We start from the raw sequence: 16,749 nt of genomic DNA, 5'->3' as shown, positions 1-16,749 counted from the left end.
TGGCCAATGTAAGTTCTGAATGTTATTGTGTGGTTATACTAGTCCGAAAGATAACTTCATCTGTTATCTCTCAAAATACTCTTTTATTCTATAAAGTAAGAGGCATTGGGTTATATATATTATATTAATAAATACCACTTTTCCCCCTCACCAGCTGTATCGATGTTTCTTATTATCATTTATGGGGACAATACTGAAATGACTAGGCTCAGTTCTTAGAGAACATTGTCTTGTAGTGAATCTAAAAGGTATGGCATTTCTTCATCATCAAAATGTCACCCATTTTTTCCCACTTCCCACACATATTGAGCACCAATAAGGTATATTACCATACAAGAACACTACTGTTACTCACTATATACCCAAACAGAATTCTCTTTGAAAACTTGCTTCCAGAATTAACATATTCTTTGGTTTAATTTAAAATTAAATAAGCAAATAAAACAAGGAGGGTCTCATGAAGACAAGAGCAATTCAAATATAAAGTGAACGAATTCTCTTCCCTCTATTTTTCCTTCCATTCTCTCCCAAATAATAGAAAAAGTGATATGTGGGTTGAGCTACCCTGGTCATAATTGAGATGCTATTTTCACCTATTAGAAAACTTGTCATAATAAACAGTGTGTTCATCATTCTTCCAGACTACCAATTAAAGCTTTTCTAGTAATAATCTATTATATAGTGAATAAACAATGCGAAAATTGCACCTTTAAATTACACTAACAGCAACAATAGACTCCTCTTAAACTTCAGAGAGGGTCTGTTAGCACTGTTGAGTAGGTTCATTCCCACTGTGTAGAGAACATTCCCGAACCGAGAAGCACATTCCGCACCGTTCAGCTATGGCTCTGAGTACGAGCGAACACATCGTTGCTGTCTTTTGGGCTCTTCGATGTGGCCTGAGTTTGTGTTTGATATGTGACATAGGAGACAGAACTTGAATCAAGGTCTATTAGTACCAGGTCCACTGAGCAGCTTCATCACAGCAGTCCCAATTCTCTGATGTTTACCAGAAGTATTGGGGGGTTGATTGGGGTGTTTTTTGAGGCACTTGGGAAAAGGCTGAATTGCACTTGGGGTCATCAAACCTCTGAGCTGTCGCTGTGGTGGTTCTGTGGGGGCATCATTGGCTCACTGCTGCCGGACCCTTTGGGGGCGTCCTTGCCCCTGCAGCTCTTCTTGCTCCTGCACATCATTGCTGCAATGGCGGCGAGGCAGATGGTGAGTAATCCCACAGCGACGCCTCCCATGACAGTGACCAGGTTGACCTCAGAGCTGGGACTGTTGAGCTCCCTAGGGAGGACGCCGTCAGCAGGGACGTTCCCGTGGGGAATTCGTCTCTTGCTGGTGCGGTCCAGGGCAATGTGCTGGATGTTTGTTCCGCGGTTGTTTTCAGCACCGATTTCCCACGCCAGTGAGGGTGTACTCCTGATCTCTCTCTTCTTCCGGCCCATCGTAGTTGCCTGGAGCTTCCCTTGACTCACCAGAGAATGGTACTGAGATTCCACACTTCTTTTGCCAATACCTCGGTTGGTGTTGTCTTTTGATCTTACTGTATAGATTGTGTGTATGTACCATTCTCGGCCCAGAGCAACCTAGAAAACATAACTCGATTAATAGGAAATTAGACACTATGTCAACCTAACTGATGACTATTTGCAAGAGAAATGAACAGCAGAGGTAATAATCAATGACAATTTAATTTAGTCTGAAAAATTAATCTACTTAATATTTTTGAGTGAGTTGTATGTGCAAAGCCTGTATAAAGTGGTCTATAAAATACTCTGTAAATTTTAAGGGAGCACATCCTGATAAATATTTGGTACTTATAGTCCTAGACTTGTGAGAGCTGTCAAGAACTTTAGATGTTACATAGTCTAGTTTATTCATTTAAAACAAGAGTGCATAAGGATACATTGCAATTAAGTGACTTGCTCAGCATTACTCAACTGGTCAGTGACAGAGGCAGGACCGCAGCTCAAAAATTTTGGAACCTCAGGAATTCTTTTTAGTATAATTTGGTGCTTATTCACATAAAGACAATATATAAAGTCAGTTTTCAGGCTTTTCCAGAGCCTGGGGAAAAAGTGATTTTCTGATGACTCTTTGAAGCACTCAGGATTTAGAAAAGTCAGATGCAAGGACAGTTAATGGTAACAATAAAAGTAAAAAATATAATTCTTCAGCTTCTGGCTTGAAAAGATTCAGAATAGCAAACCTGCTTTCTTAAGATTCTTTCCTTAGTTGAATAAGAATAACACATTTCTCCAGTCCAACCTTTCTGGGTAGTTTTCAGTAACTATACTAATGAGAGTACTTGGTCCTCCAGGGATTAACAGTACAAAGTATCTCTAAATTTGTAGTATTTGTCTGCTCAGTGGTTGATATGGTTGCTTGGGTCCTTCGTACCTTCTTTCTCTGGATCAGAATTTTCTGCTTGGTTTATGAAATCTTTTTTTTTTGAAGAGGTTTTTGCTATATGGTGTGTGCGCTCACCGGAAAGACAGAGAGAGACAGAGAGACAGAAAGCAAGAAATCACCCGCCAGGGGAAATGGCCATGTGACAATCCCTTCTCCTCCATTCTCCTCTTGGGATCTTGAGCATGCACACATGCGCGCCCGGCGTGAGTTTAAGGCACCAAGTCTGGGACTCGAACCACAGTCGACTACATGGGACTCCAGTGACATAGCCATTATGCCATCTGCTGGTCCCGGTTTATGAAATCTTTGAGAGTGAAGAGTCTGTGTGCTGTGCACGATCACTTTTCTGAACCCAGAGGTTCGCATGAGACCACTTCTATAAAGACAGTCATGGAAAGTCAATAGGAAGGTAGCTTTGAATAAGAACATCAAATTATCCAACTGGAAGATACAGATGTACATTCTGGGTTGAGTAAAAGTCTCCCTCTCAGATAGTCTTAAAATAACATTTAACATATTAATAAAAATATTAATAGCTAAAATTTATGGAATAATCACTCTGTATCCAGTATGGTGCTATGTAGTTGATATGCATTATCTTATTCAGTGTTTCCATTAACTGTATGTGATACAAATTCGGTATCCCCTATCTGAAATGCTTAGGACCAGAAGTATTTTGGATTTTTTTCAGATTTTGGAATATTTGCATATATGTAATGAGATATCTTGGGTATGAGACCTAAATCTAAATGTAAAATTCATCTATGTGTCATATGTACTATACACACAGCCTGTTTATGATATTTCTGTAGTACAGTGTTTTGGCTGTTAGCTATTGCGTGAAGGCAGATATCTAAGTTGCCATTGTGGTGGTCAAAATGTTTCAGATTAGGTAGCATTTTGGATTTTTGGATTAAGAATGTTTAACCTACCATTTATGTATGAGACATCTGAGCTATAGAAATGTTAAGTAACTTGTGTGTGATCACGTAATTATTATAAGTGAGTTTATTTTTGACCTACCTGAAAGAGTGGTGTTGAGTCAACTTTAAATCCGTCAGATCCAGGCTGATTTACTAAGAGAATGGCTTCAGGATCATCTGCTGCCAGTTTGGCATTGAATAGGACATTTCCAAAACTTGTGGCTTGTGTCAGTGGCTGAGCTTTGTCCTTTAAGCAGTAAGAAAAATGGTGATTGTTATAGATAATGACCATTTTTGCAAGGGTGACATGTTTTCCTATTAGTTCTGTGCACGTACAAATTAGCTTAAAGTGTCACCATTGGGTGTAACTTAAAATGACGATGCTGCTTTAAAAATATAAGGCAATAAATCTTAGCCCTGAGAGTCTCCCTGACACGTCGTTTGGTGAAAGCACTTACCACAATTTTAAACCTGTATAGAAGTGAAGGTGAGTCAGCTAGGCAGCCATACTCTGCATTGGTTGGACTATACTTAGGCACATAGCCATCGGCCCCAGTGCACAGGAACACCTTCTCGATGCTGCAGTAAAAGGAGTCTCCTAGATTCTGGACAGGATCTACCATGACACGACCATAGATGACATCGCCTGAAATAGAGATGTGGAAATGTCATTCCTCATATGTCATAAAACACATTAATGTGATGCTACGAAAGTTTACAACGGTGGCAGAAAGAGTATGTCCTCTTCTCTCTATCTGCCATCAAGTGACAAAGGTCATTTTGTGTTAGCTTCAAGGTCTGGTCCACGCTGAAGCTTCAGATAAGACCAACTTAGCAGACTAATCACAGTGACTGAAGATTTATTGAACCTCAGTTGCTTAGTCACTAGCGAGAAGAGTTTCAAGATCTGCCTTGTAATTTGACATTCATGACATCCCATTGTAGTCAAAGCCTAGTTTACATAAATATTTAGTTGACAAGATGTAGATTAATACAATATAAAATGACAGTAAGAAAGAAAACATTACTAGAAAGTCTAATTAGTTTTATTTGCTTTTCAAATATGGTTTAATGAATTCACTTGGTACTTCATCCATTATTTCACAGCTATTAGGGCACCCTAACATATGTAATAGGTATTTTGCTAGGTGCTGAGCATATACCATTGAACAAGACAGGCACGATCTCTAAAAGGCATTTACAATCTCATGTAGCTGTAGCATTTGAGTCTATTGAAAAATGGTAAAACAATAAAAATCTAGACTTGTTCCAAAAGCCACTTAGGTGAAGGAGATAGAGGTTCATTTGTTTGGAATAAAAAAAAACCCATCCAGTAACATATTCCCAATTTCAGTGACTCTCCACACTTGCCAAAGTGATAAAGACTTGTTTATATTCTCAAAACCACACAGAAGGGTATAATTTTCTCCTTTAAATACATTCCAATAAAGCAAAGCACAACAGATACATGTCAGAGCTTTTATTTGTAAAGTGATACCTTCTGCGAAAGCAACATCACTTTCTTGCCCAAATCCCATGGATCCATCAGACAACCAGAGACTCTTCTTGGAGAGTAGGTACATTTGGGTATTCAAGCTAAACTCAGCTGCCACTGGATCACTGACCTAAAACCAAGCATACAAACTTTTTTTTATGTATTGTTGATGGTTCTGATGGTGCACAAACATACTGTTCCCAGAGACACATAGTCACTGTACACTGACATGTACAATACTAGACATGTCCCTGCTATTTTCACAATTGGCTGAGCCAACTCAGGGAATTGTAACACTGATCTTGTGCTTTCTGAGAGGGCAAAATTGGTGGGGTTAAATCATTTTTGGAATGGGATCCCTTGAAGTCCTTCCTCTTGGTTTATCTGGGGACTTGTCACAGGCCGTGGAAGCAATATTTAGATTTAGTATATGTTCTTGAACAAAGGTGCCATCTTTTTTTTAATGATTACTGAACTTCTTTAATTTTTAAAGTTTTATTAACATATAGTAAATATACATATTTGTGGGAATGTGATTTTGCAGTTTAAGAATAAAATATGTAATGACTGAACCAGGGTAATCAGTATGCCCATCGTTTCAATCGTTGGTCCTTATTTTGTGTTGGGAACATTGAAAAATCCTCTTTTAAAGTTACTTTGAGTTGTTAACTTTATCCTCTCCACTGAATTTTAATTTATTTAATTTTATTATTTTTTTTTAAGAGAGAGATTTTTGTTATAGGGTGTGTACACTTGCTGGAGACAGAGAGACAGAAAGTGAGAAATCATCCCCCCCGGGGGGGATGGCTACACCCCAATCACTTCTCCTCCATTCTCTCAGGATTTAGGGCGCACATGCACACATACCCAATGTGAGTTTTAAGCCTCTGGGCTCAGGACTTGAACTGTGGTCAACCATATGGGAGTTCAGTTATATAATGGCTATGCCATCTGCTGGTCTCGCCCCACTGAATTTTATCTTTTTTTTTGAGAGGTTTTCGCTATAGGGCACGTGCGCTCGCCAGACAGACAGAGAGAGACAGAGAGATAGAAAGCGAGAAATCACTCCCCGGGGGGATGGTCACGCCGCAATCCCTTTTCCTCCATTCTCCTCTCGGGATCTTGGGCATACACGCACACGCGCCCGGCTTGAGTTTTAAGCCACTGGGTCCACACTGAATTTTATAACAGCAGAAATTGTTCCTCTTATCTAGCTGCAGTTTTGTACCTGGTAATCAGCATCCTTCTATTCTTCCCCGAACTTCATCTTTCCTAGTCCCTAGTGGTATTTTAATACAGTAGGTACTTTAAAGGTATTTGAGCTATAGGGTTTTCATTCTCCATGAAATTTAAGAATAAGACAGAGTGCAAAAGAATTCTGGGGAAAATTCTCAAATCTCTAAGGCAACAAAATCCATAAAGAGACAAGATCACATAAGAAAAAAAAATTCTTGCATATACTTAAACTATGGATTTTATATCTTGAACTAACAACAGATAGAAATTCTTTCTCTGTCTTTTCTCCCTTGCTTCTTTCCTGTCTGACTTCCTTTATTCTCGGCATGCAAAAATTGAAGTCGTTTATGTATACATTTTTTTTAACTGATAAAAATAAACCATAACTTTAACAAAGTAGGATTTTTACTGGTCACAGGATGAAAATGTTATGAGACACACCTGTTGAAATCGAATATCAAGGTCAAAGGTGAGAGGCTCTCTGGGGTTGCAGGTGACAGGCAGGTAGTACTCCTGACTTGATGGGGCGATGCATGGAAGCAATTTTACGGTATAGGTCCCTGAGTAGTCACGTACCTTTGAGGAGAAGAGAAGACGTACATGGATTTTATTAAAAATATGAAATGTAATCAGAAGACATCAGGAAAGGAAAACTAAACAAGAGTCTTAGTCACTTACTGCAAAGTTGGAGACGAAGGTCCATTGCTGTACTGGCTGGTTATAGGTTGGCTCACTTCTTATGAGGCGGAGGGAAAACGTCAGGCTTGGATGATCAGCTGACATGATCATTGAGTTTGTAAAGGATGCTAAAAAGGGCCAATAGTAATAATGGTATCATGGTTAAATTAAAAGAGTATAAACAGTTTAGAGGTTTCAAAGGAACTTATCATTCATTGTTTCCTTTAATTTTTATAATCAGCCTACCAAAAAGGGCAAGGTTGGAATAATTATCCCCATTTTTCAGATGAAGAAATTGGATCGAGAGTGATTACGTGACATTCCTAAGATCACATAGCTAGGACAAGTGGCTTCTCGTTTCTCATTCCATGCTTTTTTCTGCTCTATGATCTATCAATAGATAATTGCACAGAAATGCTCAAATTGTTCAGGGCTACTTTCCAGGGGTCAGAGCAGTGCAATAAAGACTGATGTGAATGAATTTATTGTGCACTGGAGCTATGAGCTGAACTTAAAATAGTCTATTCGCATCCACACAGCTGGGCAAACCCAATTTATAAATGGAATCTAATTTTAATTAGATTGCTTGCAATTCTGTCTAAACAAAGATTGTTTATTAGCAAGGTGGACATATAGAAGGGAACAATAAAGACCAGGAAATCCTTGCTCTCTAGAACTGTCAATTACAAGAAAGCAAAATGATTTGGTTTTGTATTTCTTGTAGCTCAGTCGCATGAATAATACAATGAACTCTTTCTCTTTCTAAATATTCAACTCTTTCTCTCCTTTGTTAGAGCTCAGAAAAAGAAAGAATATAGAGATGGTGAGAGAACCACATATATTCGTTTTTTAAAAAACTTTATTTATTTTACAATTATTCACTGAACATCATCTCAGCATACAAAATGCGATTTCCCATCCAGAATACACTGTATAGTGCCTTAATCATACATGTTACCATCAAAAATAATTTTCCATTTCTTGTTTCATGTATATATATATATATTTCCCCTTTTTTTCTCAGCCTCTGCCATTGTACCCTTGCTCTCTGAACTGAAATAAGTTTGCAGTCTGATAAAACATGCAAACCAGTTTGGCAAATAAGGAAAGTCAAATAACAAAGAAATAGTCTTAAACAAAATGATCTTTATTTTAAAAAGCAAACAAAATGAAACATGGGCTTTATTGACTACTGCCTTATTGATATTCAAAACACAGGTAGTAAAACTGCATAGCCAATACTTATTAAATATAATGAGTTAACATATATGGAACTTAAGTATGAAAGGGGAGTGCCATTTCTGACTTTATTATAAAGGTTTCTCATAGCATCTAGTAAAGAAGTGTAAGCAGAAGGATTTGTTGAATGAATGGCCTGGAGTTCTTTGTACAATGGAAGCAAAGCAGAGAAAGGGACTACTATTTCTATGTTCTTTACCTAAGGAAAACCCCATTTAAAACGAACTCAGTAGGGTTTCCCTTTTAAATTTACGCTAATTATTTTGCATTTTCTTTGGAAGTCTAAATAATAATAATTTTGTGGATTAGGAGATGAAGCTGAAACAAGCCCTTATGGAGATAATTACACATATATGATGCATTTGAAATTAAGGGCTTTAAAGCTAACACAAAAAAGCATGCTGAAACATGTGTGAACATTAAAAATGCCCTTTTCTGTGAGGAGTGTTTGTCAGTGGACAGTGGGGCTTACCGGGATGTGACAGCACAAACAAACCGTGGAATTGAGCCTTCGTCTTGAAGTTCACAGTCAAGCGCCCCTCTTCACCAATACGCATGCTGGTTGGATAGAGAGACCCTACAATGGGGACAGTAGAAAAATAGGTGGCCAGAGAATTAATGCATATTTATCTCATCACTAAGCATTTCAGGCAGAGTACTGTTAGAAGAATTCTAAATGAGAGGCAGAAATATCTTTGATTTCTTCCTAAGAAAGAAAGTATCTAAAAGGGAGGCAAAATCAGTGCCAGCAGTTGGCATAATGGCTATGTTGCTGGACTCCCATGGAGTCGACCATAGTTCGAGTCCCAGACCAGGTGGCTTAAACTCACGCCAGGCGCGTGTGCGTGCATGCCCAAGATCCCCAGAGGAGAACGGAGGAGAAGGGATTGTGGCGTGGCCATCCCCCCTGGGGGGTGAGTTATCGCTTTCAGTGTCTCTGTCTCTCTCTGCCTTTCTGGCGAGTACACGCACCTGATAGCAAAAACTTCTAAAAAAAAAATAAATAAAAGGGAGGCAAAATTAATTAGGCAACATGAGTGAGGTCACTACAAATCACACAGATTGATTACAATAGGATAAGATTCTAATTTTCTTTAAAGCTTTCGTCCACAGAAATAAACTATAGATTGAGAGACATGACAAATGGACTTGTCAAACTTGTGAAGACTTGATGCAGAAGTAGATATGGGATTGAGTTCTCCAGAGTGACTCTAAATGTTAAAGCCTTTAAGAAATTCTGAAGCTTTCTCAAGAAATCTAACAGGCTGACAGAACTGGCTTTAGATATAAGAAAGAAACAAGAGATCCTTATGCGGAAGTTGAGAACCACAGAACAACTCTTTGTTGAGATTCTTTGAAATATACTTCCTCTAAGGTGAGATAAGGAATTAAAACATTCTAAGTATTCAGGATGATCACCTCCCTTGCCTCATAGCTCTAAGGTCATTTTAGTCTGCTTAAGACAGTAGATTTAATGGGATGCATTATCAGCTGTATTTTCTTCTGCTAGTGAACCGCAGCATTGTGGTAAGATATTATGGACATGCATGGAACCAGAGCAATAACGTCTGCCTGGAAATCAAAAGCACTAATTCTAGGAGTGGAGTATTTAGCTTTCCACGTGTGGACTTTGAATTATGATTCTAACATGGTGACTGAAACATAGTTTGCGGATGCTGCTGGGCCCCATGCTTGGTGGCACTGAAGACCAGTGTTCCAAGATATTCATCTGCAGGATCTCAGAATACTAGAATTTTAAAATGGAAAGAGATATTAGAAATTTTGTCTATCATTCAGAGGAAATTAAGTCCCAGAAAGAAATATGGTTGAGATCACACTGCTATAGTCAGAGCTAGAATCCAGGGCACAATTTATACTGGGCTTTAAAATCCACCTCTCATTTTAAGAAACCAAATTATGTGACTTTTTTCCCCTTGAGTTCATTCTTTATTTTAAACTGGAAACTCCTCTGTTCATTTTCTAAACCCCAAAGAAATACATAAGTTGTGGAACACACAACTGATTAATTTTCTAAGGTGGACTATAAGAGTTACATAACCATGAAATGTTGGAAGTTTTACTTAACAGACACATGCAAAATTTGGAGGCATTGATGTAACTTAGTTAGAGTTAGTAACACGTAGAGTTTTTCCACACTGAAGGTGAAATGATCTTACTATTGAATAGAGAAAGAAAACATATTACAAGTTGCTTCTATTATTTTTAGCTACAGTTGAAAAAAAAACTTAAATAATTCAAATAAGTAAGAAAACAAAGTTTTCCAGGTTTTATTCACCGACCTTGGAGTTCTGCTTCTGGGGGACTGCCTATCCCATCATTCCACAAGATGGCAGTGTCATACACAAAAGTCAGACGAAGCTCAGACTTCAAGTCAAAATGCTGCCAACCGCCTACGCCCACGGGAGAATGGAACAGGTAGGACACATATAGAGGGACTCTGAGGGTCACATAAGACTGCACGAGGTTTAGGACCTGAAAGGACAAAAATTACATCAACAAGCTTCATGAGCCTAATTTTGTACAAACCAGTGTTTTCTTCCCTGTAACTGAAGATTCTGAGTAACTGTGGAGGAAAGGAAATGACATTTTATAACACCATTTCCCCTCACTTAATGTTGACTCAATTAAACAGCTGTTACTATCTTCGTTTGGAAAGAAGAATATGTACCAGAAAACTGCATTATTTTAATTGCAGTCTTTTTATTTTATAGCAGCTTTATTAAAATTTAGTGCACGTACCATATAAACCATCTCTTTAAAGTGGATGATTCAATGGCTTTTAGTATATTTAAGCAGTTTTGCACCACAATAAATTTTAGAACATTTTCATCACCTCCCAAAGCAACTTTATGGGCAGTCACTCTCTAGTCCCTTCTCTCCCCAAGTCACTGACAACCACTAGTCTACTTTATATTTCTGTATATTTGCCTATTCCAGTTGTTTCTTATAAACAGAATTAAACTATATGTGGTATTTTGTCATGGACTTCTTTCATAACGTTTTCAAGGAACATCCATGTTGTTGTGTGTTTCAATACTTCATTCTCTTTTATTACAGAATAACAGCCATTGTATACATATATTACCTTTTATTAAACCAGTCATCAGTTGATATATTTTGGGGTTGTTTCCAGTTTTTAGCTATTATAAACAATAATTCTATCAGCAACTTTTTTGTTATTTAGAGGAAGATGAAACAAAGCAGAAAAAAATCTTGAAGCAAATATGTTTAGCAAAGACCAGTAACATTTAAGATGTCTCATAATTAGTTGAAATGAAATGTGATGCTTTGAATTTTATAGTTTCTTCCTTCAGACACTTAGCAGATGTGTTGAGGGTAGTGGAGGATAAGTTAATATTTATTTATTGGGCACCTACCAAATTTCAGATGTTGTGCTAGTTTCCAAATATAAGCTATTTAATATTTTCACTCTTTACATATTATAATAATATGTATGTATGAATGGTTGGTTGGGTGGATGGATGGATGGATGAATGAGTGGATGGATAATGGGAAGAAAGAGAAGGAGATAGGAAAATTAAGGCTTAAAGAAATACAGCAAATTTCCCAAAGAATTCTTTAGACCTTCTGAATGGTCCTGCCAAGATTAGAACTCGCCTTTTGGCTCATGTTTTGTCTACTTTAACACATTTCATTGCATTCCAAAACCACAGAGGGCAGTCCTAAGATCATTTAACAAAGGATATTATATTTAACTCTTAAAAACATTTCTGTAGAATACTAGGGGAAATAAAAGGGTGCTTCAGAAAGTCTGTGGAAAAGAAACTAAAGCAGGAGTTCATTTGGTGCAAATGTTTTTTGAAATTAATAATTCGTTCGTAGTCTTATTTTTTTTCATAATACACATTTTCTACAAGTTTTCAAGATCCCTTATACAATTAACTTCTTCAACACAAGAGAAAAGGACTCAGGTCAGGTCACACTCCTTAGGTCAAGTCAGGCTATCTGACAGTGGTTTAGTTCTCCTTCCATATTGAGCTAACAACAGGACTTTTATATAAAAATTAGTTGATAGTTAAAATCATGAGAATCATAATTTATCACATTATCAGAGAGTTAAAAGTAAACTCCTCAAGTTACAAAAATAATGACCTGAATCATAAATAAAAATATAAAAACAGAGACCCATCAGCCAAAAATGTTACTTGATTTTCAGCTGCACAGGAGCTACAACTTCCCATTACCTGCTAACTTGGCTTGCAGGAGAGGCACTTTGCAATAAAAGTCCTTTGAGGCAGTCCTTTCTAATGGTGGCTATTACTACTCTCAATGAGCAATTGATCTTAAAATGCTGTGTTAACATGCTGGTAGTGAAATGGAAAATGATTAACTCAATCTATATGCCACTAGTAATTAAGATGAATATTTTGTCCTGTGACTTTAATAACCATCATTTTAAAAAACTGGCTTTAGGCATGGATTTCCAATTAACCTTTGTAGATACTAAGAATAATTTTTGCCAATATTATATGCTATCCATCAAATGTTACTGTGTGTGCTTTTTGGAGAAAATGACCAATATTCACTTCTTATGAACAAGTTACTTGGAGTATAGCTCCCTGACCAGTTCTCATTTGATTTCATTTATTTCTTGTGGTAAGCTAGAGTTCGATTATTTATGGATGGAGAATCAGCACCTTACTTTATTTTCTCATGGTCAGGTCGTTTTTTATTTCTTTCTATTTAGACTCTACAGTAGAGGAACTAAAGCCTAATGGGTCTATACCTACTACCCAGTCCAGTTACCTATTTGTTCTTCATATTACCTGTTACATAGCTCTACACTGAAGAATACATTGTGATCTGTCTCACTTTGAGATGTCATCTTATTATTTTTATTTATTTATTTAGCTATAAGGTGCATGCACTCTCTGGAGCAAACGAGGGGGAAGGTGAGAAATTACCCTCTAAGAGAGGTGGCCAAGATCCAATCCCTTCTCCTCCATTCTCCTCTCAAGATTTTGGACACCCATACACATTTGCCTGGTGTGATGTTCAAGAGGCTGGGTCCTGGACTCCAACTGCACAGTTAGCCATTTGGGATCCAGTTGCCTTAATCTCCACACCACCCTCTGGCTTGAGGTGCCATCTTAAAGACCTCTTAAATTTCCTCTAGTCTGTACCACAGGACTTTTAAAGGTATTTATTTATACTAAAAGAAATAGTTGCATCTTTAAGAAACAATACACAAAGAGTGATTTCATATGTTCTTACTGATCGAAGTTTCTTCAACAAAGGCAAACACTATTTCAAATTCCATATTTAAAGAGAAGGTATGAAATGCAAATGCCCTGGAGAAGGACACACAGTGTCAAGTTTCTATGACTGCTACTACTAAGTAAGGGACATAAAAAAGGCAGCTAATTTGTGTATCAGAAAGGCAGGGAAGGGAATGAATACAAAGAAAGATGAATGGTAAGAAAAGTTATACTCATCTAGTTTAATTTCATTGCAGTCTGAAAGTATACTTGTGCAATTTGTATGTTTTTTTTTTTTAATTTGTCAAAGAGTATTTTGTGACCTACAATGTGATTTATTTTGGTGAATATTTAGTATCAGCTCAGGAAATATATGTATTCTTATTTATTTATTTATTTATTTTTACTTTTTTGTTTTGTTTTGTTTTTGAGAGGTTTTTGCTACAGGGTACATGCGCTCGCCAGAAAGACAGAGAGACAGAAAGCGAGAAATCACCTCCCAGGGGAATGGCCACACTGCAATCCCTTCTCCTCTGTTCTCCTCTTGGGATCTTGAGCACGGACGCACATGTGCCCGGCGTGAGTTTAAGCCACCAGATCTGGGACTTACACCGCGGTGGACTACATGGGAGTCCAACAACATAGCCATTACGCCAAGTGCTGGTCCCAAGAAAGACGTGTATTCTGCTATTGTTAGATGAAGTAGTCTGTAAGTGTCAATTAGAGTCAATTGATTGATGGTGCTGATCAGCTCAATTATATCCTTACTGGTTTTCAAAAAAATAAATACGAATTATACTCATAGGATGATTTATGGCGGAAACTAGTATTGAGGAAAATTACAGTAGATTTGCCCTTCATCTATTTTGGGCATTTAGTTGTAGGTATGAACTTATATATTATCATACTGATGTTTTAAAATTCATAAATATATACACATACATCACCAGCTTCATGTATACACACACAACTGATATAACAATATGCATTAGAGTATTTATATATACACTTATAAAAACTAATCTAGATTTTTCTTATTTCTTTGCAACTTTCACTTGAGTAAGGGTATGATTTTATCTTTAGGAAACAAACTATAAAGAATGTCCAAGTCCTTCAGTATAATCAGGACTAACACCAAGTATCTAAACCCGGAGTTTAGTTTATAGTTAGCCCAATATATCAAACATAATACATTTTAATGTGTAATCAATGTAAAGTAATTTTTGATAATATTGTACTTTTTTTGGTACTAAGTCATTGAAATCTATTAGATCATTGGGTCACTGGAAAAGTCATGATGTATTTTCTATGCAAAAATATGTCATGACTTTTCCCATTACCCAATAGTACGTATTTTATATTCACAACTCACCTCATTTTTTTTTTTTAGAGAGAGATTTTTGCTATAGGGTGCGTGTGCTTGCTGGAGAAACAGAGAGAGGGAGACAGAAAGACAGAAAGCTAGAAATCACTCTTCAGGGGAATAGCTGCAAATTCTCTCTCTTCCAATTATCTCAGGATTTTGGGCATGTACACACACAACTGGCATGAGTTTTAAGCCACTGGGTCTGGGACTCAAACCATGGTTGACCACGTGGGCATCCACTGACATAACCATTATGCTATTTGCTGGTCCCAACACACCTCATTTCTGACCAGCTCTGTTTGGAGGGCTCCTTGGGCACACATGGCTGGTGGTTATCATATTAGATAGCACAGATCTGGACTCTGATATCCACGGTCTTTCAAGTAGACCACATGTATTGAAGAAAATAATCATTTAAAACTATTTACTATCATTCATAAACCCTATCTTTATTCAGGGTATGCCAATTGTGTTTATTTCAGTCTGGAAACAGCCAGAGCTGTTGGAATTTTATCAGAGGGCTAACTACTGGTGGGGATTTCCCACTGGCTGAAATATATTTCTGTTTCTTTTTGTTGTTGCCAGAAACACGTCTATGTCATCAAGATGGTGGTGTTTGTGAATGTGTGAAGGAGGCTCATTGATCTTAATAACTTGAAATCTCAGCAAAGTGTGTATCAGCTACTTAACTGAAGTCATTGCTGTAATAAATCAGAATTCTTAGCCAAGTTTTCTGAGAAGTAGCAGAGTACATCCCCAGAGACACTTGGGAGAAAGACACCTTGTCTTTTGTATAGTGACTGAGCTTTCTTTTTTTTTTTTTTTTTTTGGAGAGGTTTTTCACTATAGGGCGCGTGCGTTCGCCAAACAGACAGAGACAGACATAGAGACAGAAAGCGAGAAATCACCCCCCAGAGGGGATAGTCATGCCACAATCCCTTCTCCTCCATTCTCCTCTTGGGATCTTGAGCACGCACGCACACGCGCCCGGCGTGAGTTTTAAGCCACCGAGTCTGGGACACGAACCATGGTCGACTATGTGGGAGTCCAGCGACATAGCCATTACGCTAACTGCTGGTTCCCAAGTGACAAAGCTTTCTTTAGAAAGGCAAAAGAACATCTTGGAATGAGGATCCATATTGTCCCCTTTTTTTTTTTTTTTTTTTTTTTTTTTTTAGAATTTAAGATAATTCACTAGTGGTATCTACAATGATAGAATCAAAAACAACTTAAATGACCAAGAATGGAAGGGTGGGTAAAAAACTATTATGGCATACTGACAAAGTGAAAGATCTTGTAGGGATCTAAAGTATTCAGGCCCAGCTGTGGTTGGTACATAGATGGCACCACCACTTGGAAGGCTAGAGGACTCATGGGTGGCCTGGGTTCCATTCCCTGGCCAACCTGAACACATAGGGGGTGACTGTCATCCTAAATAATTGGGAGGCTGGAGCAGCAGGACTGCAACACAGCATGGCCCTGTAGAAGTGCCTGCCTCTATCTCTGACCCTCATTGTCTCCCTATTTTTTGCATCAAAAGTGTTTTATATTGTATACCCAAACATCTTCAAATTTTATTTACAAAACACATGTCACACATTAGAGTAGAATCATTTATTTAATCTATCTTTATTTTTATTTCCTGCTATTTATCTACTTTGGTATTTTAGAAATTATTAAAAATCAGTCTAGAGTTGAATATCATTGGAGAAATTCCAAATTTCTTTTTCTTGGAAAGTCAAATTCTTAACTTTTATAAGAGCATAGTTTGACTCAAAAGTGTCTTTTGTTGGGATGTAAGTATGATGTCTGGTGTCTCCACAGGTGCGTGGTATGGTCCCAGGAGCAGAGCAGGTGCCTGTTGACTATTTCTTTAATGGCCATACATTGAATATTTATCTAATGAATGAACATACAATTGAACAAGATAGAAAAAGCACATATAGCCTGACTATCAGCTGAAGCTAGGTGTAGTAAAAAAATTTAATTAAACTTCATGGTTGTTAACAGAAAACTATCCTGAAAATTTTAGGTGAGTCCTTCATTTTTTTAACAGAATTATTTCCTTTATTTTGTTTAATCATTATTGTTATTTTCAACTTGACCAGAGCAAGACACACACACACACACACACACACACACACACACACA

General features: G+C 37.5%; 1 protein-coding gene across 1 annotated transcript in view; it reads right to left on the bottom strand.

Annotated features, from left to right (window-relative positions):
* Positions 1-401: 401 nt before the first annotated feature.
* FREM2 (FRAS1 related extracellular matrix 2) overlaps positions 402-16,749 on the bottom strand; it is a 230,356-nt gene continuing 214,008 nt past the window's right edge. Inside the window, exons 17-24 of the mRNA XM_006154200.3 lie at positions 10,293-10,485; positions 8,465-8,569; positions 6,754-6,881; positions 6,517-6,651; positions 4,843-4,969; positions 3,803-3,990; positions 3,445-3,591; positions 402-1,595 (exon numbers count right to left, since the gene is read on the bottom strand). Of these exons, the coding sequence (XP_006154262.1) occupies positions 1,083-1,595; positions 3,445-3,591; positions 3,803-3,990; positions 4,843-4,969; positions 6,517-6,651; positions 6,754-6,881; positions 8,465-8,569; positions 10,293-10,485 (1,536 nt within the window). The 3' untranslated portion in view covers positions 402-1,082. The remainder of the gene's footprint in view (positions 1,596-3,444; positions 3,592-3,802; positions 3,991-4,842; positions 4,970-6,516; positions 6,652-6,753; positions 6,882-8,464; positions 8,570-10,292; positions 10,486-16,749) is intronic.

The sequence above is a fragment of the Tupaia chinensis genome, unplaced genomic scaffold (genome assembly GCF_000334495.1).
Source record: "Tupaia chinensis unplaced genomic scaffold, TupChi_1.0 Scaffold000402_1, whole genome shotgun sequence".
Taxonomy (NCBI): Eukaryota; Metazoa; Chordata; class Mammalia; order Scandentia; family Tupaiidae; genus Tupaia; species Tupaia belangeri.
The sequence above is the reverse complement of the archived record's forward strand: the minus strand, read 5'-3'. Positions and strand labels throughout refer to the sequence as shown.